The sequence below is a fragment of the Varroa jacobsoni genome, unplaced genomic scaffold (genome assembly GCF_002532875.2).
Source record: "Varroa jacobsoni isolate VJ856 unplaced genomic scaffold, vjacob_1.0 scaffold_1112, whole genome shotgun sequence".
In the NCBI taxonomy this organism is placed as follows: domain Eukaryota; kingdom Metazoa; phylum Arthropoda; class Arachnida; order Mesostigmata; family Varroidae; genus Varroa; species Varroa jacobsoni.
In genome coordinates this window covers 43611-68845 of record NW_019214014.1, presented here as the reverse complement: position 1 = coordinate 68845, position 25235 = coordinate 43611, and the positions used below count along the sequence as shown (strand labels likewise).

Below are 25235 nucleotides of genomic sequence, written 5' to 3'. Positions count from 1 at the left end.
AGATCGCTAAAAACAAAGGGTGAAGTTGCAGCACGCTTCGTGGAAGGAGAAGCTATCCTACAAAGGCAATTGGCAGACTTTGACAAATCATTTACTCGGAAAGATACTCAGTATCAGTTGTATGTTAGAATCACTCGTAAGATAGGTTGTTCAACCAGATTCTGGCATTACCTGCAAGATGGTCTATTGCATGCTTTAACCTTTGGAACTATACTTGAAACGTTAGGTCCTTACCTCCTACAACCAGGCTGGCATCATGGTAAAAAAGAACTAGTATTTGGTACAATAACGGTGAAAAAAAGACTGATTTATAACAGAACGGACCCCAACTCAGCGTCTAATAATGCTAGAGCGTAAATACTATAGTCGTTTACCAAACATCAACGAGTCACTATCTCGTTCTCATAGAAGTGTTTAGAAACAGATTCAACCGTTGTGGCATGAAAGCGCGTATACGTTTACATCTGTGTAAATGATAAAGTAGAATTTCGAATACGGAAAAGGGAATAATCGCATAAGGACTGGAGCGCTAGCATCGTATATCTACGTACGTATACTTTACGTTAGGTTTGCCCGACAAATAAAGGATCGACTCGATGAACTTTAACCGCTTAATTCAAACTGAAGTCAAAACAGTCAATGTGAACCATTTCTTATCTCATGCCATTATTGTCTATCTTACCTCGAGCTGTACTATATGAAGCGAGAAAACAGATGGCCAATAGATAAACGATCATACTTTGAACATACTGACTGTAGAAGTTGACAAGCTCACCCTGAAAGCACAGAATTGAATTCAATAAATCTTTCTGTTTTGGCGAAAAAAAAAAAGTGCTTTTTGCCTCTAAACTACGGGTATGCTATCTTATTCGATAATGCGTGGGACTGTTATAGTGAGACAGCATTCTTAATTTTTGTCGAAAACAGTGTTTTTACAAGGAATAACATGGCGTTGTTACTAATGATGCTACAATAGACTGATTGTCGTGTTCTATAGGGATGGATATATGCTCCCGCTAAGAAACTGCGATCGGTTTGTAGATAACTCAATTGCGGAGGAAGAGTATGTAAATACAATGGTTTATCAATTCGTTCGTGTTGAAACTAGTATTTTTCCGCAATTATATATATATAGATATATATGCAAATTAGGTCCGGCTTGTTATTTAACCAAGCTTCACCAAATATTCCATAGAAGTTTCTCTGTAGGCATTATTATATGATCTTAACTGTTGTTTTTTTCTGCTCCGTTCATCTTCTTCCAATTTATGTCGACATTGCTTATCAGTCAGTAGTAATTATTCATGCTTTACTCGGATCCTACTCAGACAGCTAGTATGATCATACATGATCAATGGGTCTCTCGGGAGCGTCTAGCGTGTCACGATCATTTTACGCCGCCGGTGTCAGGTGATTCTGTTTTGCCTGCAAGTTTGATGCTTACCATTTCAGCTCTCTCATACGACAGAATAGGAGCGTCATGGGACCCATTACTTCATTCTCCAACATACACAGGCCCAAATAAGCTGTTCTGTTGTTGACACTGAACGCCATTTGCACGCTGAGACGACTGTCGATTTAGTTTCATCGTTACTATTACAGGAAATATGTACTACATATTTTTTATATATGCAGGAACAACATATATAGACATTGCGCTGCGTCTTACGCAAACGTTCGCACTGCCTTGTCGCAGTCCTTTCAGGCGCGATGACTGTGATAAGGACTGCAGTCATCTTCAAAAGGCAAATAGTTTACTGAATTTAGATCAGTGCATCCCCTGCTGTAGTTGTTGTTTTTGGTACCCTAGTGTTTATTATTGGTGCTATGCGTCTGAGCTGGTATGATTCCCGTCACCTCGTTGTATAAGGTGTATCCGGGATGGTCTGAGTGCATGTCTGCGCGTGCATTACGCTTAATCGGCAAGCCTAAGTTTGGGCGAGAAAAGTGTAAGTGTTCGGCTAGCACATTCTCGAGAGGAGAGCCGTTCGCTCGTAACTCCCTCCAAATAGAGGGCATTTCTGGACGACTAGATTGGGGGCCCGGGGAAGCTCGACGGGACTTTCTAAAAATGCACATAGACCAAAAAACGCATGCCCATACAACCAAACTTGTCAGCAGTGAGCTAGCAGGATCAGAAACATACCATATTGTATAAAAACATTAATTTATCTAGTTAAAATAATTACAATGGTGTTCATGGATTGCGTCCTTCGAGAACTCTTATGAACCTATCGCGCCTCTAAGAACTCGAGTTGTTTAGTGGGCCTAGATAACGCCCATATACATTTACTTATGCTAGGTAAAAATAATAATTAACGAAAATTGGTCTCTACAGCGAATCAGACGCATGAGATTGGCCCTTGTGCTTTAAGTAGGCTTTATTTTTTTCATATGCAAAGTACATTAGACGTTGCGTTGATAATAAATACTCGTTATGTGCTTATTCATTAACAGGGTCCCCAAGGTTTCCTTATTCAAAGCTATTCTTCACGACGAAAGTAAGATTAGTTCGCGTAAAACCTAATGCTAAATATCGATATTACATTTGAAAAATTTAATTAACAGGACACGATAGCTTTGCACGGAAAACAACATAGAAAACAGCAAATATCTTGGCATCATTCCGTAATATTTACTAGAATTTCAAAATGCCTACATTTGCCGAGAATATATTTTCCCACTGTAAATGGAAGTGAAAAGTACAGGGTACCAAATCTCTAATACCTTGGAAACCGTACGTGAGAAATAATCGATATGTGAATCGTTAGAAATTTACTTGATTCTGTTGTTTATGATCGATAGAGCCTTAGAACGCTGTCCTCTTATTCTTTGGCATTCGTTTCTAACTAACGAATTGTGTTTTTGTTGTTAAGAAGTGATCTAGATATAAATGATATCGTACTCTAGGCAAAACAGTTGCAGATTGTGCGTCTATTTTTTGTAAAGTTCTACGTCTCTTTGCCAACGAGGGACAGTTAGCGAGCGAACTGTATCCGACGTATACGTCGGAAGTCGTTAGTGTTGTCTTTAAGGCATCGTTACGTAAGGCCTTTGTTCCGACAACAAAGCTCGAAACTGTTCGCGTCAGCATTTTGCCAGGAAGGTGTGATAAAATCAAAGTGGCCACTTCAAATTTCCATAGAAAATACTCTGACTGCATTTTAAACAATACTGTGATCCGTTATTGGACGCTCTCACCCTTGGTCGATTTTCCACGTAGAAGTAATGTTGCCAGCTCTCAGAGATTTGATATTACAACGAATACATATAGTATAATCCTAAAGAGATTAGTACTCATCGCTTTTCATCACAATATAGGCCCAGTCTGCGCCCCCGGTGACCTCCCTAAGCTGATTCATTCTCCTAACCTACAGATACTTTGTAAACGCTCTTATATATAGAATAGTAAAATATGTCTCAACTAATATATATCATTGTTATCCCAGTCACATTGTTACAGTTGAACGCCAGTTAACACACGGCAAACGTCGCACTTTTCTCGGGCACCAACGTGCTACAGCGTGAAACAGGGGTGTCCATTTGTACTACGTGTTTTGTGCCCTCCTTTCAGTTCGAGAAAATCTGCGGCTTGCTAAGGCTATTATCTGTTTTCTAGCGGTGCATGTCAATCCCACCTTGGCATCGTTTTTTGGCAGAACGTTTACCTCTGCAATAACTAACAAGGCCTTGTTTTTTGGTCGAAAATCAATTTTATATTTTGAGCTATACATGTAGTTTGCCTGGTAAACCTCTCCTTAGAAAAATCAAGCGTAGATATGTTTGAAAAACTGATGCGTACATTTGGAAGTGGCAAGCAGTGGTAATAACAATATGAAGAATAAGACGCCGTACTTGTTACCCACAAGTTAGGTAACGCCGTAATGCGTAATATTACAGATAGAGACACAAATAACATGCGTGTAACAGTAAGTACGTGAAGCTGAAAAGATATCAGCTAGCGAGTAGACTTGCATGTATATACCATGCGTTTACATGTCTCTGCCAACCCGTCCGCCAGTACGTATTGCTGAGATGTTAGGCTGTAATTAGACAGTCAGATGAATTTAATTTTCTTGAATGAAATATGTAATATCAGGTTAGGAGACTTAGGTTAGGAGTAAGAGCACGAAGTAACCTCATTTATCAGACCCAGCGACGGGCCAGATAGCTTGTCTGCAAATCCTTCAGAGCGATGAAAAAAATCAATAGAAGGTGCATGCTAGATTTAAAAATTCGTTTCCGTTAACAGCTAGATTCCATCTAAATCGAATAAGTCATGTATATCGCGCTCTGAGAGATCTGAATCTACACATACGGATCTGTACTTCCCACGCGGGGATCTCTCGTTTGTAATCCTCTAGAAAATTGTGTCTTGTGCATCGTTTAGGTTTCGTTATGGCAGGGCTGCAGAGGTGAAGTCTCTACCTTGAACATGTCCCAAAGTTGAGGTGACCGAGCCCATAAGAGGTTCAACTAATTTCGTAAGCTACTTTTCTGTTTACTGCTTGGTGTATCGCTTATGCGAAGCGCATGCAACTTCCCATAAGATATTTCCGCTTGTCACTCGAACAGGTATTTCCATTAAGTTGAGTTAAAAATTTTGCTTTGCCTGATCGAACGTTTGAATAAATTTTTCTAACCGTACCTTGACCGGTTTTGTGATAGGTAATGGTTTATAGCACACAATATTGATAGAATTAGTCCGTTGGATAACAAAATGTTTACCTCTACCCTAGTTTTTTTTTTTTTTTTTATTAAAAAATACCTATAAATCAACCTAATCTAATCTAATAATAATTCTAATCTAGCGAAAAACTTACGTTGATTTATTTCCATAATAGGACACAGTTACCCTTTTCACATCGGCGGCTAGATTTGGCAATCGGCTGATGCTGCCATAAAAACCCTTCATTTTGCATTACCCTCACCTGAAAGTATCAATTTTAAAAAAAGCATATGCTGCATTTCTGCTCGCCCCATTGAGACCTATCGCTTAACGTTGAGAAACTGGCGCCTTACATGATTTGTACTTAAACGAAGATCGTCATATAGAATGAGGGTGCTCAGCATAAGCTCCCATGTAAATATTCGGCCGTCACTGTGAGAGAAAAAGTCATCTTCTAAATCCAACCATAATATTAACTATTTTTACATAGACACCTATAAGCGATTTATGAAAAAAGAAACGACTAACAGGGCCGAATTTAAAAACGTCCTGAAATTGAATAGGCATCGAGGGCGCTAGTAAATATATTCTAGACGAGTACAAATCGCTGCTATTTATCTATTTGGGTACCTAATCTTATGGTAGGAAAATGAAACATAGGGTTTTGCTATAGCAGCGTAAACATACGCACAAATGAGTGTTTTGTGTTGTAAGAGTTTCTAAAAGACGACACGCAAATGTATCCTCGAACCGCTATCTGATTGATATTGATCAGCAAATGATAACAGCATCTTACGTTACAGTGATTCACATTATCAATCTTTTATAATATTTATTATCTAACTTTATTTTTCAATGGTTGTCATTTATTGGCGTCGCTATTTGACTTGAACTTCTTCGACTAGTTTAACGCCTTAAAAATTGCGTAACTTAAGCTAGTGAAGAGTGATTAATCTTCCAACACTGGCCGGCTTCCTCACCTCAGTATTTACTAATTCTATTAAAAAGCTTTACATAAACTTGCTTAACATAAACCCGATCTGCGGAAACAATGTATAATGTAACGAAAAAATGTATAAACTACGATTAGCAGCTCTCTGCCATGAATATCGTAAGCAAGGCATGTCTAAACTCCGTAATAGTCATAACAACGATAGTAATTCAGCATCGATTGTATTAAATAGCGACCCATATAAAATGCAACAGCGATCAGGTCCGAACCGTCTGAGCAACTGACCCATTCACGGGTTTGTTCACTATAGGAAAATTCTATTGAACAATACAACAGCCGGTCAGAGCAGTATGTGTAAAGCCCAATCGCCCCCAGGGCAAAGTAAAATTTGCAGAATGAGTAAACTACAGGACCGAAAACATCGTAGTCATTAACACAATAAAACGGTCCGCCCCAGAAGCAAGAAAAAGATATTTAATACTATGCATATCGGTTTCCATCATTCGTTGGCCAACATTTGGCCTCGTTCTAGATTACTCATAGGTATTTATTGTTAACTGATAGATGAAGATTGTTGTGAAGTCAATCGAAATCGCTTCATTATTTGAAAAAAAACCTACCTATGTGTGCTAACAAGCTAGTTATCGGCCACAGGACATAGACGTCAAGCTTTAGGTCAGTACAGCGTAAATGCCGACCTTGCGCTAGTTCTCGTGAACGCGTTAGTGTACACTCAACGTTACTTCTTGAAGTTCGTCTCATAAAGCGGAGTTCTGGCGAGTTAGGATTTCGACTCTAACCTTGTCAATAACTCCGAACGCCTCCCGAAATAGGTCAGTTTTCAGTTATGTCAGGAAGGAGGATTCTGAAGTTCAGTGTCTATCGATCGTCGACAACAAACACATTAATATTCCTATTTGGTGAGCAAATATCTGGATAGTACGGTGTCTTTTCGAACGCTTCTTTGGCACAGTCGACAAAGCTCTTTTGATTGCCAGTAGCCCATTTCCAACAGCAGCACAAAAGGTTTACTCTCCCTTTAGGAGGGAAAACCGTTTTCGATTTCGTAATAATCATTTACCAGTCCTCCGTATAGACAAATCAAACAGGTAAAGTACATCTTTTTGTTTCGTTACCCAGTGGAGTCATGTTATCGATAGGAATCAGTCTCCGTAACCTTTGGAAAACGACAGAATAATTGAACTTTGTTCATAAAACCTCGTAGAGACTACAACTTGATTTTCGTGCTTTGTGCTGCAAATGTTATGATAATGTTATTAAACATTATCTTATTATTACCCTATACATATCCTATTATATTATTATAGAGTAATGCTGTTGTCTGCTATCCCGAGATTTTAGGAGGTTCTATTATCTTTATACCTGGCTAATATTCGAATACTCTATTAAAGAGCTTTACATAAACTTGCTAGAACACCCGATCCGATGTATAATGTAACGAACAAATGTATAATATAAACGAAACTACGAGTAGCAGCTCTCTGCCACGAATACCGTAGCCGCTGGCTTAATCAGTACTACAGTACTGCAATAAATCCGTTTTTCTCTAACAGACATTTTCTCGTCAAGAGAATTTACGTCTGAGACCGGACCGCAAATATCACGCTGAGTTAGAAGTTGAATAGGTTTCGAAACTTGAGTCCGTCTAAACTGGGACGGTCGTTGTAAGATGCGATCTAACTATAAGCCAGTTATTATTATGTTTATAACATTATTGATAAAACAAACATGTTTTATCGAAGGCGGAATAAGCTCTCAATGAAATTGGAATGACAAATAGTTAATATTGGCGCCAAGAATTTTCAAATTGATGAAAATCTTTATCATAAGCTAGCGTAGCGACTTTCTCAAATACGCATCAAGGGACACTTGCTCAAAACGTACCCACTCCTATCTAAATAGAATTTTGGTCTATTTCTTTCTCAGCTATACGCTGGTCGGTCTTGCATTGCAAAACATTGCTTAGGTGCGAGCTGCGCATTCGACCCTATTTTTTCTTTCATACAAAAATTTCCCAGTCACTCCCAGCTGTGTAGTAATTATGTACTTGTCTGCTGTTGCAACCGATTCCTAGAATGCCAGCAGACGATACATGAAGCTTTCCCATCATTTGTACTTAGATAGCTAATCGAAATTGTGCCACAAACAGTTCCCGAGAAGTCGTCCCCTCAGATTATACAAAAGTATTTGAGCTGTTTTCAGATCTATGACTGTTTTAGCTAAAACAACAATAGACATGCGCAATAATCTGTTCTCTGTTGTATCATAACGAAATGCGCCGACTTACATCTGCAAACAGCCGATCGTGTCGCCTACGGGTGGGCGCAACGTTTTTATGAGGTGTGAAGGCTGAGAGAAGCTGGCTGGTATCGCTGATCGGTCACTGGAGCTGTTTTCAGTGATGAAGTGCCTTACCGCAGTAGGCGTAGGTGTCGCGGGCGACGGAAGCGCGGAAGAGCGAAACCTGCCATCTGGTGGCAGTTCGTAGATGTCGTTCATGTGTCACTTCACAGATCGGTAACAATCGAAGTGAGCCTGAAGCAGTTGTCATAGCGTTACGTAGAGACGGAACGAGTGACTGTGCCCCGTATCTCGGAGCGTGATTAAATGGACTGATGAGGATGAGGATCTTTCGCTCTATCGATGAAAATCTCTAAGCTCTCGATTCGGAATCTTATTCGATAAGAAGCCCTACTTTTTTTTAGAGTGTCACTGTACCAGAGACTACCTGCCGTGATGGAACTACGCGTTTTACTTTACCACATCGTGTTCGTAAGTGAAATTCTTCATTGCGCCCAACTTGGTGGATTACAGTGATAAATGTATTTTAAGTAATGACATTAAGTGGTACGAAAGTAAATCATCGCCACTTGTCAAGTATAATAACTGAAAGGCGTCTTATCATGTTTACCAGCACAATATTTAGTAGACGTGCTGACAAGCATAGTTTACTCTTATAAAGCCGACAAATGTTTGGGCTAGATTTAAACGGTGCATTTTTGGGTCTATTGTTTTGCTGCCAATATGTCAGATGGCTAACTGTCACTCGTGGTGGAAATGCGTGACGAAATCTACTACTGAAGTGTCTCAGCAGGTAGCTTGGAGTTTTGCTTGAAAGAATTTTTGGTCTAAAACGTTTCTTTTCTGTTTCTTTACTTAATCACATGAGTCGTATAGTATTCGTCCTTGAAGGATGTTGAATCAGGACACAAGCACCCAAAACGTTTTTCTACTAAAACAGTTTTCGCCTAAATCTTCCTTTCTTTTTAGGCCAGGCAGAGGGAGACTGAAACGTTTTTCCCGTGCGTCAAGCCCGTTGATAAATAAATGAACAGATATAAAAAGAAAAAGAATAATAAATGTTAAATTGCTCTAGAATGGGGAGCTTGAGCCCTGCTTAATTCCTATAAAACCTATGAAAAGAAGTTTCATATTTACTGATCACAAAAACAGTTAAAAAAAATGTGGCATATGGCCTACTGATAAGAGCAATAAACATGCTAACGTCGAGCAGGTTACTAGCAACAAAACCCTTATACTCTAATACCATTTTGACTTGTTAGGTCTGCGTGGCTAATGCATTGGTTTTTAACCCTATAAAAATAGTTGATTACTTATAAGTGTTTGCAATAAAAAATAAACGACGACATGTCTGGGTGAGTGGGCGGACTGCAGACAATTCTGCCACGAAACCAGATCCCACAAAAATTGAATAATTTCAATGAATATAAGACCTCATCAAAAATTAGGTCATATCCTAGACTATTCGTTTGACTGTTGTTGCTCATATCACAGCTAATCTACTAGACTTTGGCCTCTGTGCGCCAATATGAAAAAAGTTTAAGTGATTTTATATTGCTCACGCCGAAGGATATAAATAGAGGCTGCTTGCCTACAAAATCGAGCGCGCACCCTATAACTTCCCGAGGTACCGTCTCAAAAAGACTCAAAAAGCCGGAAACAATGAGAGGCGTGACCGACCAGGAAAAATGTTTGTTTTTCGCTTTTACTTTTTGTCTCATTGAACTGTAGTATAAGTGGTATCCAAATAGTTCCAAAGAAAAAGCGGTGTCGTTTGCTTCCACAAGGAACGACTCATACACAAAATTCATGCGTCACCGGGTCTTCGCTTTAAGATAGAATTCTTGTTTGAGGTTGCGTAATGATTGAAAGGCGTTTAAATAATCGAATTCGGAGAACGTCTATTTGTTCAGTGCCGCACAGATCTGGCAGCTGAGTCATCTCAAATATTACGAAACGTCTTCTCAGAAGTCTGCCCGAACTCATTCCCCTTCGTCAGCTAATATCTCCTATTTTTCTCTTCTCGATAGATAACTTTCTGCACTGAGGCGGTCGTCGCAGAACGCGGTAATTATTGCCCACGGAGCTGCATTCGAGGCGTCCAACAGTTTCCCTTTAGCGAGATTTGTATCTGTAAGTATCCACTGAGTACATGTGATGGCTTGACGCGCGCATCATACTACCCGTTGTCCTCTAAGTAATCCAGAACTAGATTAAACAATAATAAAAAAATAGCATTGAAGTTGAAGTTGATTACCATCGTTGTCTCGACATCATGCGACGACGCTAAATGCGTCCTACAAAGTTAGTCGAAGAAGTCTTTGAGGAAACATTGCGCACATATTTGACCTTATCGTTTTAATCAGTTATGGAGGTTGATTGACCAGTACGGTAGCTGGACACTACATTCGGGGTGTCATCAATTCGAGTCGATCAATCAGTCAGATCATTATTATTACTAGACTAATTAGCGCCGTATGTACCGTGAAGGAACCTCAGAACTGGAAAATGTATGGCATTTCAGACTGGAAATTGTCTGAGTGAACTATGCACATTCGTACTATGATTCCTTTTTTGCTAATATTATTTACCCAAAAAATATATCCCTTTAACCAAGATCATCATAAAAATGAGTAAATATCATAATCGTTAACAGATGAAGACCTTGCAACATTTGGGCGATGCCGTCCAACGCAAGCTAATACTAAATATTACAGTAGTACATATAGTAAAGACACAATTTACCATGCTATTCTATGGCTGTTCTTAATATTTATTGAACGTTTTTCGCTCGCAAGCGATCTTCAATGCGCCAAATATCATACTGTGGTCTAATATAGTAGATGTGCCAGTTATGCGACCAATGTTTTTATTATGGATCCTTATAACAAGAACAAGTGATCTACATTCAGCCATTATAAGCTACACGGAGACAAGTTAAATAATAATGCTATTTACAGCTTGACATAATCGTTTAAAGGCTTTTACGAAAAAAAAAAAATACAGAAAATCGTTTTCAAATATTCCCATTAGCCACCGCTTCCTGTCCTGTGTGATAGCCTGAAACGTCAATAGTTTCCGTATTAGGCTGAGTTTCATACATTGGAGTAAGCAATTTAAATAGCTAAGTTCTCGAGGGCTGCACATTCTTTTTGTGGTCGCTTCTGTTACTAGCGGCCAACGGGGCCTTTGACATTTATTGCGAAAGCTTGAAAAATAAAGAGTGGACTAAGTGCATCCAATTTTCTTTTTCAAATAGAGTTAGTTAGAATACGCCCGGCGGGTTCAAAGAAACAAAATCTGTGTAGCCTGAAGGTATATGTCAGAAAAGTTTAGGCTTTTTCAAAATCCGCAACCATTGCGATGTTTTTGTCTGTTTTTCCAAATTTTTCTTTTTGAACTTCGGTTGATGTGAGCTCGTATGACCATTATGGCCATGTTAAAGGGTAAATTGGGAAACGCCTTAATCTGATGTTGATTCAGCGAGATTTAATAGCTTTAGAAAATCGTTGTAGTCGAGGTGAGAACAAACATGTCCTGTTGTTCATTTTAAGGTCCCGAATACTGTCCGCTGTTTTGCTGCGCCGGCTACTATTATCATTCACCCGTCCACGGAATTTGTCCAATCACCTGTGGCTCGAAAAGTCGACCCATCTACACGGAATGTTGTCTTCCAGGAGGTGAGTTTTCATTGAAAAATGGTAGGCAGCGTTAATTTCTTTGTTGGACCAATTTGGTTATAGGTTTTGACTGCCATAAGTAGGCGCTGTGGGAGTGGTGACCGGATGCGTCAGTTTTACCTACTTTTTATAACAACGTCAGCAGGAAACTACGTTTAAAATTAAATTCAAAGCCAATATATATATATATATATATATATATATATATATGTGTCGTGTAGAATTAAAGGTGTCGTTGTGTTGACGCATATTTAGGATTTACAGATCCAGCCTGTATTATAGCGCAAAAGAGGTGGTTCGATAGAAATACCCGTGGGGTGTGGTGGTGGCCAGCTGTGTTTAACCACACATCGTCAGGCTATGGAAAGCATTCAGGTGTACGCCGGATTCATGATAATCAATTAGGCGACTCAATAGGAAGAGAGCCGTTTACCACCTTGGCTCTTGTCAAACCCGGAAAAAACGAAAATTCATCGAAACTCTTGGTTTCGAACACAGTCAATGAGGAAGCAAACAAAAAGGTTAAATAAACTTACATTTGTAAATGCCCTTACGAATTTTGGTAAAAGGTACTTTTGTACACATCTTATTATTGAATAGAGCAAAATGTATGGTGCCCAATGTTGCTAAATCAATTATATTCAATTAATGATTATAATATTTGATATCCTTTGGTGCACTACGTCGGTAAACCATGTGCGACACAGAGGATCCACATAAAAAGATTCTTAAAAATGATTTTGTGTACGGGATACTTCTTGCGAAAGATCCTAAATCGTACAGACAAGTCCATCTTTAAAGGAGGAAACACTTTCTTTTCCAAATGGATATTAATAGTGGACCAGATGAAAAAAGGTAACTACGAAATTGCTTTGGTGTCCTTGAATCAACTAACGTTGAGTCATTGCACGGATGCGATTCCTGATTTTGGTAGCAGAAGATACAAAGCAAAGCAAAAAAAAATTTCAGAAAATGATCAAAAATGTCAAATTTTAAGATTTCGTAGAGAACATGTCTAGAAAACCTTTGTACCTTTGAAAATTCATTTATTGAAAAATGTTTAACGGAGCAACCCCCTTAATATATAGCGTTTAATATTTGACGTTATATATTAAGGGGGCTGCTTATTATCGTATCGACTGAATACAATACTGTACAGCTGACAGTAGAATCTCTCCTCAAGCCATGCTATTCCGTACCAAAAGCAAAAAATATACTACGTGTCCTAATATGCACACAGTCCTACCATTGGTAGTGATTGAATCCACAAGAACAACTAGCGTTTTTTTTACTAATGTTTGTCTCCTTACAATGCACTCTAGTTTAGGTTAAAATCTATAAACAGTTTTGAAAAAAGTATATATAAGAATATATTTTCTTTTGGCAAATATAATGAAATACCTTACTAATGGAACAGCTAACCATATAAACTATCACTATAGATCGCCTGTTTCTTTTTCAAAGGCCATAGCCTGAAATAATCAATCTCGAACAGCAGAGCCACGAACAATAACGGTTCCTAATAAATAGGATGACTCCAAATGCCTCAAAAATTCTAATCGAAAGAATGAAGAATAAGAAGATAATTAAATGAATGGCATATTGGGGTAACAAATTTATTTATCCAATTCATAACGTAGTACTAATAGTTGTTCGAATGTAATGGCAATTATCAGCATTAAGTTAATTGATTGGCATTGTAAATCTTTCACTCAATAAAATGTATACCCCTCGTTATAGGCACTACGCAAAGAAGATGTAATAAACGAAGCTTGGCGTCTCCAGTTTGGTTCTTATTAACGTCTACTGAGAACTTTTTGCGCAGATCTTGGAACTTCATTATGTTCATTCAGTTTTTGTCATTTGGATTCTCTTGTGGAGCGTCCTTTTTTAGCGATGATGTACACGCTTGCAGATCACTATTCACTGCATCTGAAAAATCTGTTGGATCTGCGGAATAGCGGCAGTGCATAGAATTGCGCACAGCAACACTTTGATGTTAGTTCAGCTTTATATATGCTCTTCTAATCCAAGAGTGACGTTTAAGAGCATCCAGTACGCTCTTACCTAGTAGTTGATGCACACGAGCCATGCCACCGAAATGATAACGGATTGTGTATCGCCCGCTGACCAGTATCGGATGTGCCTCCAAACTTTGCCTAGTACACCGACACGTATTAGAAACCCTGCATTCACTGAAGCCCATTTCCTTTTTAAATTGTCGGTCCGAACTTTTAGTGAACAGAAAAACAAGTCGACAACGAATAAGGTAGTTGCCTACCATATCGAATGGCCGGGGTTAGCTTCCAGGTTTCTTACCCTCATCAAACATGCTGTATTCCAACAGCTATATATCCAGTCTCATTTTAGCGGTGCTAGACAGCATCAGTCTAAGCTTGCCGGGATGACTTCGTCATTTCTTCCTTCTAAGAACCTCTGAAGCAACAGAGGCCTCAATGGCTCGTCTGCTCGATATGCCGCATATGGATCTGACAGTTCGCTTCAGAGTTATTTTCGGCATATCAGGGCGATCGAGGAGGTCACCCTCTCGCTGTAACCTCATCAGAACCTTCGTTCTGCTCTTATGCTTTGCATCACCCAACCCCTAACACATGAGCAGAATGCGGATAACATCAACCTCTATTTCCTTGTCGCAGTGACAGCAAATTCCAAGTGGGACCTGACTAAACTTGTGTGGATACGACTGAAGGTCGTCGCGCGATAAAAAAACCTTGTATTCAAGAATAGTCCTCACCATCTAGGCAGTTGAACCGCTTTTCACATTTGGTATAAGGTCTCTAGCTCGAGCCCTAGGTTTGTTCACTGGGATTGCGGTCCGCTACGTTTGCCATCCTGCCAGGGCCACGTCTTGCTCTGTCTCCTTCATTTCATTCTGTTGCGCCTTACAGAGTTCTCGTCTCTTCTTAACCCAAGAAGTTCACGAGAGAGTTCCGGCCAGTACGGCCGCGCCCGTGCTCAGAGGCCTGAATAACTAGCATAGCCGTTATACACCGCACTTTTTTTAACCTAATCTGCGCCACTCTTATTTAGCTTATGATCTAGAACTAACTGAAATTTATCAACTCATATGAACGCTGAATATTTTCTGAGATAAGTCTTGTTAGCAACTCGTCACTTTTTCTTTAAGATATTAATGCCTTTTTTTAAATCTACAGTAATACGTAGTTCTAACTTAACTCAGCTTGAGTATAATCACGATGTTTGCCTGAACCTCACAATTCTAAAAGTGAAAAAGCATTTTCATCACAGAATATATCATGTGGATAGGAAATAGTCCTCTAACACAGCGTCAAAATCCTTATTTTAGAGCAATTAACATCAGCCAAAGTGATTTTCATGTTGGAACTTCCAGCAATACTCCAGGCGCTCTGAATAGTAAAAACATAAGCATGGACTTTGTTTAGGAAACAACAGAACGGTACCCGCCTTTCGAATGCCATCAGTTACTTATTCTACAGACAGGGTTTTTTCCTCTCTGCTGCCGAAGAGTACCTCTTGGTAATCAGCATAATGGCAACCTCGCATAAAGCGCCTGTCTAGTCTATCGGTTAGATTTTGGTTTTGGCCTTAAAATGTATCTTAAAAAAACCGGTACTGGAACTCCTAATTAGAAGAGGGAGAACTCTTAGTCCGAAAGTTCCGGGAAAAAATCAGGAAGCCATGTTTAAGCAGAGGCTCCGTGTTTAAGCTCTTCCAGAAGCCTACTCAGACAGAGAGTACTGGTGACGCATGGGAGGAAAGATCACAACAAGGTTAATTAAAAGGTAAGAGAACCTTGCATTTTTTTTGAGAAACGCACGAATCAATCTTTCTTGCAAGAGAGTTTCAGCTCCTGATTGGGTCGGTAAACGAACAGCCTGCCACCTTGTTTGTTGTTTACGCATATTTTTTGGTGTTTACAAATAATTTGCGACCGGTTATCTATAATAATTCCCTGTAAACCTGTTTGCGTACTACGTGAGTCTGTTTAACCGACAACGTAAACTTTGAACGCGAAATCGTGCTAAATCTTACGTAACCCATTGGCCTTTCGCAGCTTTTATGAGTTCGACAATGGCTTTGCGTAACAGTGGTATAGAATATCGGATACGCTAAACGTTTTTGGGCGCTATAGAAAACTAAAATAACAGATGTGAAACAGCCCAACTGTCTTTTGGAGAACCCTAACCCATCCTGTATGGGTGGGTACTTCAGAATGAAACGTAAAAAAAATTAAATCTCATATTGTGAAATGGCGCTATTTCATAAAGATGCAATGCTTGACGACACTCTTCTTTATTTTTACAGTGCCATCGTTTAAAAAGCCTGCTATTTAGACAAATGAGTCATTGAGTGTACCGTAATAAGCTATTAGCTGAAAAGGATGCGCCAACCAAATGAATGGATTTGTCGGGAGCTAAATAATGCTACCGAATGCCATGTGAATATGCCTCTTTGTTTACTGTGGCTGGTGTTTTCATGAGCGCGGAGAGTATTTTACATTAAAACATTATGTTTTTTCTCTATGGTAGATAACTAAATTTAAGCTACGACTTTAGTAGTTTATAGTCAACCCTAACAGAAACACATATCTAATTAAGTCTGCAGTTTCTCTACGTAGTTGATTCACACATTCATTGAAAAACACAACCGCAAACAAACTGCAAACGAACTATGTATGTCACCGTGCCCTGTGTGGACTATGATTCACTTAACTCGCTAAGGTAGTACGAACTTTTGGGTCAGTTATTTGACCATATTAACGCCATTGACCAACAATGTTACGAGTTTGGTGAATTTGAAGATAAAAAGTTTAACTTGGACGAAGGCCACAGTTATATATATATATATATATATTATATATATATATATATATATATGAATACTTTCTATTATTACTATCCTGCGCTAACATTTGTGTTATTTCAATAAAAATGCACAATGACAATGTAACAGTGCTTTATATGAAACATACCTATGTTAATCGTTTATTTCTTCTCAATCATGCAACGGTAGTCGTCAGTAACTAAGGTACGCAGAGTGATTATGGCTTTCAATACAACATAATATACAGAACACACAATTATTTCGGCCACTTATGCATGGTGGCACTACACAGGCCATTACTATTAAAGGAAACTAGTACAACTTAATGGGCATTCATTAATGGTCTGTAAGTACATAGGCCTTAGATCACCCGGACCACGACAGCATCCACACGATTCAGGGTAAAAGCTCAAGGTCGAAGTGTATGACACGAATTACTTCTTCATACGATGATTGAAATGAGCCAACGAAACGAAATAGCTTCAACTGTTAATTTAACAATTCAAGTTAATTCACTGTTGAATTAACTCAAACAATGAGCGACGAGGTGCTGATCGATACAATTAATCATTATACACAACATGGTATAGTCACAAAGAATCGTTATGGTATTCGTCGTATACACAAAAGCTTCCGTTTAAAGATGAGATTATTTCTTCTTTTATCGCTGGTTTTCCTCACACACCAGCGGCGAGGTACTTTCTGCCTGTCAGAGCAGTTGCAAGTGTTCCAGGGACGTTAACAGATCGGATACTTCTGAGTTAAACTGAGATGGGTTTTCTGATACGAGAATTCGCTCTTTTAATGAACCGAAGAGTAAAGCAGAGGCTGCCAACGTGGGGTTGTGCTTCCATTGCTCACAGTATTGTTGTAAACATGTGATCATCTGGAAAATGAAATAACACAGTGGATAGCGTAAGCTAATATACAAACGCATATATATATATATATATATATATATGTTTTTAGCGCCTTCGCTTTCATAGAATATCGACTCGTTTTAATTGAATTTCGACTTTCAAGTTATTCCAGTTCAGCGTTAAATTGTAGTAACTAAGAAGCTAGTTCATTCAGTAGGTAAGTGAAATAAATTACAAAACGAGGAGATTATATCAATTTCTTGATGTTGATCTGCGCTTTTGAACAACGCTTGTCAAAGTTTCATTAGTGGTTTCGTTGAGGTGTTATAGGCAAGGAAGACGGTTTTGACATATTGCAGTGGCAATATGTTTGCCCCGTAACGGGGGGAAAATCGCGATGGTCTAGGTTCAAAAGTGCACATAGGCAACGAAGACGAGTTAGCCTTCATAAACCAATTATGTATTCCTTTCAACATAGATAAGACGAGTTCAGCGTTGTTTTTCTATCACGTTTTTCTGTTTAAAGGGTTTAAAGGATTAAGTTCTAAGGGGAAGTGGACTCGACATTAAACGATCCTCCTCCGCATATCTCAAGTGTCTGTCGATGTATTTCTGAATCTAGTTGTGGTAAAATGGGGATCCTTTATAAACCATTTTGCAACGTTCTCCCTAGAGCGACTTTGATAAAATCGCAGAATAGGTCCATGACATTTTTCGCCAGACACTTCATTGAAAACGCGGGGAATGGGGCGCGAACACGTGGAAAATTTCAATGTGACCTGATTTTGCCAGGATCCGTAGATATGCCAGTCCTACTCTCGACGCATGGCTTTTTTGAAATAGTGGAATTAATTAAAGTTTGAATGGTTTGATTGCTTGATCAGCTACGAGAATAGGCGGGTCTAATTTTAAACCACTTAAAACAGGTCTTAGATTTCTACAAAATTCTTAATTAAAAAAAAAGTAATATAATAAAATGATTCAAATGATACGTTGAAAAATTGTAGTAAAAGAAGACCGCTATAAAGGGTGTTTCGTGCTAACTAAGATCAATGTTGACAACAAATAGGAATTAGTCGGAAGGAAGGCCTTGTTCTCAACCAACTTACTAGATCAGTTCATAGTTGTTGAATGCAAACAACTTGAGAAAACTTACCTTGAGAGTTTCTTTACGAGCTCCTTCAGAGACTTCATGTCGACAGCTGCCTTGTGCGCCCTTGGACGTCTCTGCCAGAATTAGCCGGAGTCTGTTTGTGGCCAACTGTAGGGGATTTCGCCCGGAACGATCAACCGCTGTAAGGTCACTGCCATGGTTGAGAAGCTCCTGAATTACTGGGCCATTATGAATGCATATTGCTGTAGTTGAAAGACAAGAGACCGAGATACATGGGTACATGAGTATATCTAAGAAAACTACTATGCTTTTTCATACCATACAGATAATTTTTGGATAAAGCAAATCAAATGTAAACGCCAAGATGGCTTTGCACAAGTCACATATATTCTGAGACATATATCATTATACTGGAATGTATTCGATTATATTCAGTTTGAATCCAAGTTACGTAAAGTTAACACATAGATATGTTTTTCACAATTTGTAACTTGGGTTTTCTCACCAGTTTCTCTACTAACATTGGTAACTGCAACCATTACCGTAATATCATAGAAATATACAACAAATTGGTAATATTTATGGATATAGGCATGATAGGGTTCCATATAACTTTCTGTTTTACGTAGAACTGTAAGATCATGTGATGCATAACCTATAGATTACGTAAATATTTTGCGACTATATGGTGGTTATTTCTGGCCATGTCCTTCCATGTCATGATAATCATTCTTCTATACGGTTCTTATTATAAACAATATAACTACACAGAGACCATATTTTAAAGCTCCCAATTTATTACCACTCTTTTGTTGTTCTCAATATTATTGCTATTCATATTCTGTACAACAGTATGAAATCTTGCGTTGACTTTGTCAAATTCCCCCCATGCATAGCAGTCTACTTACCGAGGTGCATGGGTGTATTTCCGGCAACGTCTTGAGCATTGGGATCAGCGCCATGACGTAGGAGAAGATTAACCAACGGAACTCCCCCACGGATAGTTGCAGCGAAATGTAAGGCCGTCCTTCGGCGACTGTCGCATGCATCGGCGCGAGCACCATTTTTTAGCAGTTCTTCACAGCGGGCCACATCGTTTGCTGCTGCGGCTTCCCGAAGAGCGTTATCATCTAGATCAGAGCAGAAGCAAGAGTAGTTCGACACAGTATGTAAGCTTAATTTCGTTGTCAAATACAGTTGTTCGATCGATAGCTGACAATTTTCACTAACAGAGCGTTCAAAAAAGGAGGACGGAGAAATGATGATAACGATACCCATAACGCCACCTTGCAGTGTAATAGGGCTGTAAGTTTTTTTAACGACTTTTAAATCAAGAGGGCTGTTCATGGCTCAGGAGCGCTAAATTTCAACGGTATGATAAAAATACTGACCACTCTTTCTCGGAGGCTTCTTCGGATACATACAGTTAGCTCGTACTCGACTCACGCGTCCTCTGCACGTCGGGTGTTTCAATATTTTCCCACCTCCTATAGACTTTAAATAATAAAGCACGAATAAACATCGGTGATCCACCACTTAAGGTCCTGGCCAAATATTAACTTGAACAGTTGTATTTTGTTAACTATATGGCACCTTTGTAATTATGTTGCTCTTATAGCTTTCCTTAAGTTCTGATTCAATTGTATATAGTAATAGATTAGTGGTAGTTGTTCAAAAATAGCTAGATGGCCTTAAAGTGACATACATTAGGTAATATACCTTGTCGTTGGTGCTGATATCTGGCAGTAACAAATATGCCAAAACCGTTCCAATGCCTATAGTGGTCGACTAGTTACGGAAAGAGTTGATCAAATTACGGCAGAAGCTGAGTAAGATCGACGCGCAAGTAGCCATGATTTCGCTAAGGAAGTAAACACTCAGGACTCGGCAATTTAAAACCATTCGAAAATGCTGGCTACAAGAAAAACTCGGTTGTTTGGGTGCTACACGAATTGACGTAAAAGAATTTCCTTGACCGTATCTTAATCCGAGATACTCTATAGAAATGCAACGAGAACAAACCATTTCACGAATGATGAAAAAGAATCATATACGCCAATAATGCGTTAAGCTCCATAAAAATCTGCGGTATAACCCAGACCGAGGTCACACAAATGGATGCTATATATATATATGGTAAAATCGAAAAGGAATCGTGCATTATGAGTTGCCACCACCTGCCAAAATGATTGATTCTGACCTCTAACATCAGTACTTGATAAAATTACGACAAGCTATTAACAATCATCGAGCTAGTAAGCAGAAAAGACGTCGTCTTCCACTAAGGCAATAGAGACCACATACATGTTGAGCTACCCACCAAGAATCGTATGAATTCAAATGAAAAATTTTAATGCGTCCACCATATAGCCTGAATCTTAGACTATTAGGCTATACGGCGGATGTATGTTTCAATCTCGTGCCAATTTGGTTTTCACGGAAAAATGTGAAAATTGTTTGCTAAAATACTCCGCCCATAAACCACAAGAATGTAATGTTACTAGAAAAATGGTATTATATTTTTCATTTAGTAATTTTATTTGACGATATAAGAAATACTTGTGTCAATTTTGGCATTCAAACGATTACTAAAATAAAACCTCTTCTTTCTAGACAACAAACGTTTCATAGTGGACAACAATACGCCGTTTTCGCGATTTGAGCGAAAAATACCAATCATTCAAACTTTTCGCGCTAAACGAACCTTCACCAAAATAAAAGAAGATTTTTTTTTATTTCAAATCGTTATTGCCAATTTTATGCGAGTCTTGAAAAATCCAAGGAAGATTTGTGTAAGGCAAACTAGAAGACCCATTACAGGTCTAAGATTTAAAGCACTCAAAGCTTTATCAAAATGACCTGGAAGTCATTTGGATTTTTAGCGCGGAAGTTAACGGCCGTTTTGTAGAGAAATATATCAATTTGAACTTTGAGCCTTAGTATATTTGATAGTTAGGTCTGCTATCAGCCCAAGATTTAGTTCCGTTCAAGCTGTCGGTATAGAGCTTATTTGAAAAACACGAGCGATTTATTTGCGCTGAATGATGGTTATGATAAACAGACATGACCGCCAGGAACGACACCTCTAACATATATAAAGAATATTCCAGAAATGTATGTTTTTATTGATATAAAGTCTTACAACCACAGTATGAGAGAAGGTCCCCATTTAGGTTTCGTATCTTATATATGTACATTGTACAATATATATATATACTCAATAGGTATAAAACACATTTTGTAAAAACATATTGACTGAGCGATAGCGTAATGGATATGGCATTAGACCCATAACTATGAAAACTTGCAACTATCCGATTTTCAGCGTAGACTGTTTGCGGACCTTTAATTTGAACTCATCAAGCAGTTAAATTTATCGAGCATGAATCTAATTATATTTCGTACTCATGATTTATTCAAAATCTGTTGTCACCGCACCATGACCATTATTGCCTATCGGCGCAAATGAACCTGATCAAACTGGGTAGAACTCTCTAACTTGCAATCTGCTCCTAAAGTGATGGGAAGCGCTGAAAGATCCATCTGTCCCAAACTGGAAAACTTATATTTCAATTATTTCGTATGAATTCTCTATTTGCACGTGCCCTGAAGCGCAAAACATATGTATCTATACATGTGCTAGCATTCTTTTCACTAAAATAAGATTTAATATTTCATTATATACAATTGGTCACATAACGTTTTATTGCAACAAAGGACCAACTGTAAATCACAAGAGCGCTATTACTATTACAAGGTCCTGTTGTCCGCATGCTGTGTGTGCTATACTGGTATGAGCTGAGAACAGAATTTGATTAAAAAAAAAATGTCAAAAGACTATTTTAGGTTACCGATAAACGTGTGATTCTGCATATTCGTACACAACATGCTGCGTTGGTGCACATAGCATGCCCATACCTGTGAACAGTCGTCAGATGACGGGGCCGCTGGTTTATTACTTGGCTTCATTTCAAGAAAGAACTGTTGAGTATGGTTTTCCGTTCCATTGTCAATATTCTTCAAAGGTGGAATCGAAATGATGCCCTCCTTGAGCGACATCCTTTCTTCAGCTGCTAGCGGAAGTCCCGAATTGTCATTGACTAACGGACACATGTCCATCTGTTGGGGTCGGGGAATCTCCAGTAGCTGGTCGACAGCACAAGGACAATGCAATTAGAAGACGAATCAGATGCTTAACCATACGCTCTTTTACGTAGCACTGAATAATGGAGTCAATTACGAGGAAAAAGACGGCTTAAGATAAAGGTGGCTTGACGAGCTAGTGGGAAACAGCAGTGGTTAAATTAAGCGAGTAAAAATGAACTCGAACTGGTTTCTGTGTCAGCGTAAGTCGGCGTCAAGATATGCATATGGAAATGACAGCTAGTCAAGTTCCGTACCAACACCTTCATGACAACAATGACAATAGGAAATCCAACGCAGCCCATTTCTGATGTGGTCAAAAGCATTCAGGCATTTTTTGGCGTAATGCAGACAAATTACAAGAGTAAAACAATCGTCTGATTGTCACGCATTAGTCTTGGACTATATTTCTATATATAACAGATATGTCCTTAGCGGGAACATCAGCGTTGAAAGATTCTATCGTTTGCACGAAATATGGCCATTTATTTTTTACCGTACGCACCTGTGCACTCAAGCTCCGATAACAACAATCGATTTTGAATTAATAATAATAATAATAGCCAAAAACCTAACTACAAGGCTGGGGGTTTGATGTTTTGTAACTGCGGATGCAACTTTACTAGCACTGCCGACGATACCCGTTTACTTTCGGACGGAAAAGCATATGTGAGCTTCCTTTGCGAGCATGATTCTTTGTACCTCAAAAATTAAGCTTAACTCTAATAAGGACATCTTTCTTGACCAGGTAAAACAGTTGCGACATGTTGTCGTGAATTTATGGAAAGTGCTATTCTATAGCGAGGCTGATTACATCCCTAATTGTGATCGATTACAAGCGCGAAAACGAATGTATCGTGTATACGCGTATCTATGGGCTCCATTACTCTAGAAATGTGATTGAAACGATTGCTTTAGAATTTCTACAATAATTATTCTGAATATGTTTATTGCTCAACATGCACAAATAGAAATAAGGGCGTAATCTGTATCGCATATCTTCTACATACCTTTACTTCCTGAGGAGGCAAGTCCGAAACAGAAGGTGCATCAATTATTCCCTCATCAAGCTAAAAACCAAGAGTAAATCTCCTATTGATTTGCTTGAAAATTCTCTTACGAATACCTACTGCTCATAATTTATTATAGCAATACACGTATATTTACATAGCTTCATTACAACTGCGCAAGATCTTGCTGCTCATAATTTATTATAGCAATACACGTATATTTACATAGCTTCATTACAACTGCGCAAGATCTTGGTATCTATCTTCATATTCATGCAGCTTAATTATTGAGCTACAAGCCATAGTTGTTGGCTATGATACTTGAAGGCACAAGAAAATTCTAATTCAGAATCAATTCAGGGAAATGTCCTCCTTAGAACTGACCCACAGCGCTTACAGAGGCCTCTCCTGCTCATCAATGCAACGAATATTTGCATACAAATTTTTCTTTAGAATACCTAGTACTACAAAAGAACGCACTTTTTAGCCGAGTCCTCAAGACAGACCGTACAAGTTTCGAAAATTTGAGCACGATCATTTAGGCCACGCCGAGGATTTACCTTGATTACTTTATGTGTCTTAGATGCATACGAAACAAGCATAAAAAAACGGTCATCTTCATTCCAGCTTTTCGACCCTACACATATTGTCTAGACAACTTTTTTCTCGATATCATTTTTTTCATTCATCTGCTCGGATACCTGATTGCTTGATGGATAGTTATTTCGGTGCGGAGGCGATCCGACAGACATCGCAGTAGTTGAGCCGTCTGAATCGGTCTCCACCCCGGAGTCGTGACGTGTGCGTCCTCCACCGCCAGCCATAACTGAGATAGATTTTTTCCCTCCAAAGGCGCACTCCAATGCAGCGCTCACAACACCCAGAGTTCTGCACTAAACTAACGACGGATGGATGACTCACAACCCGATTCGGCACTTCGCCAGCAGCAGCCGACCGTTTCTGAGCGTACTCAACAGTCGTTCATCGAATTCAGTTTCTTTTTCGTTTATAATAATGTACCGCTGTGTAATCCTGAATATCTCTCAAAGAAATCGTACTTTACTAGAAAGCAGAACCACTCTAGTTCGTGATTTCAGAAAATATTCAATTCACGAAGCAGACACATCGTTAAACAACATAGAACGAAACACAAGAGCAGGAGCAGATTTTTCAACAAATATAGGACACTCGCGGTCATGCACGGTCCTATTTATTTCTAGCTGATTATGTTGGCTTAGTCATTAGACATATCTGTACAGCAAGCTGCGTTTTATCTTGATCTTGTGTCAATTGCGGTAGGACGCTCAGCTGCTTTGCCCGAAATTGTGGCGTTCTGTTTAGAAATTCCACTGATGTTGTTACTATTTCCTATTGTTGTGGTGTGTTTATTTGTTGCGTCGCAGGTGGGCAGCAAAGATAACGAAATCGAAACTCCAACTAGATAAAGGCCATCGGGGAAGGGGTCTACATTTGGATTTTGAGCAACAGGGGAGAGTACCCAGTATTCACAACTCCACATTACGAGTTATACTGAGATTTAAGGAATCAAAATACCTAGTTTGCCAAACTAACCGTGGCTGTTAGGAGAAAACCGGAAATCTAAGGAAAAACATATCTTAAGGCTATTTCTACCCTTTCCCAAAGTTCTTAGTTGATGC

General features: G+C 38.9%; 2 protein-coding genes across 2 annotated transcripts; one reads left to right on the top strand and one right to left on the bottom strand.

Annotated features, from left to right (window-relative positions):
• Positions 1-331: 331 nt before the first annotated feature.
• Positions 332-13403, top strand: LOC111266745 (uncharacterized). The gene is made up of 5 exons (XM_022844471.1): positions 332-547; positions 7942-8414; positions 9974-10076; positions 11498-11623; positions 11879-13403. The coding sequence occupies exons 2-5, from the start codon at positions 8379-8381 to the stop codon at positions 12151-12153; spliced, it is 540 nt and encodes a 179-aa protein (XP_022700206.1). The 5' UTR covers positions 332-547; positions 7942-8378; the 3' UTR covers positions 12154-13403.
• Positions 13404-16565: 3162 nt separating this feature from the next.
• Positions 16566-25131, bottom strand: LOC111266742 (uncharacterized). The gene is made up of 7 exons (XM_022844463.2): positions 24279-25131; positions 23578-23637; positions 22343-22570; positions 19816-19918; positions 19333-19554; positions 18467-18666; positions 16566-17336 (listed from the first exon to the last, which is right to left on the bottom strand). Exons 1-7 carry the CDS (start codon positions 24399-24401, stop codon positions 17160-17162), a joined length of 1113 nt encoding a protein of 370 aa, XP_022700198.1. The 5' UTR covers positions 24402-25131; the 3' UTR covers positions 16566-17159.
• Between the last annotated feature and the right edge of the window lie 104 nt (positions 25132-25235).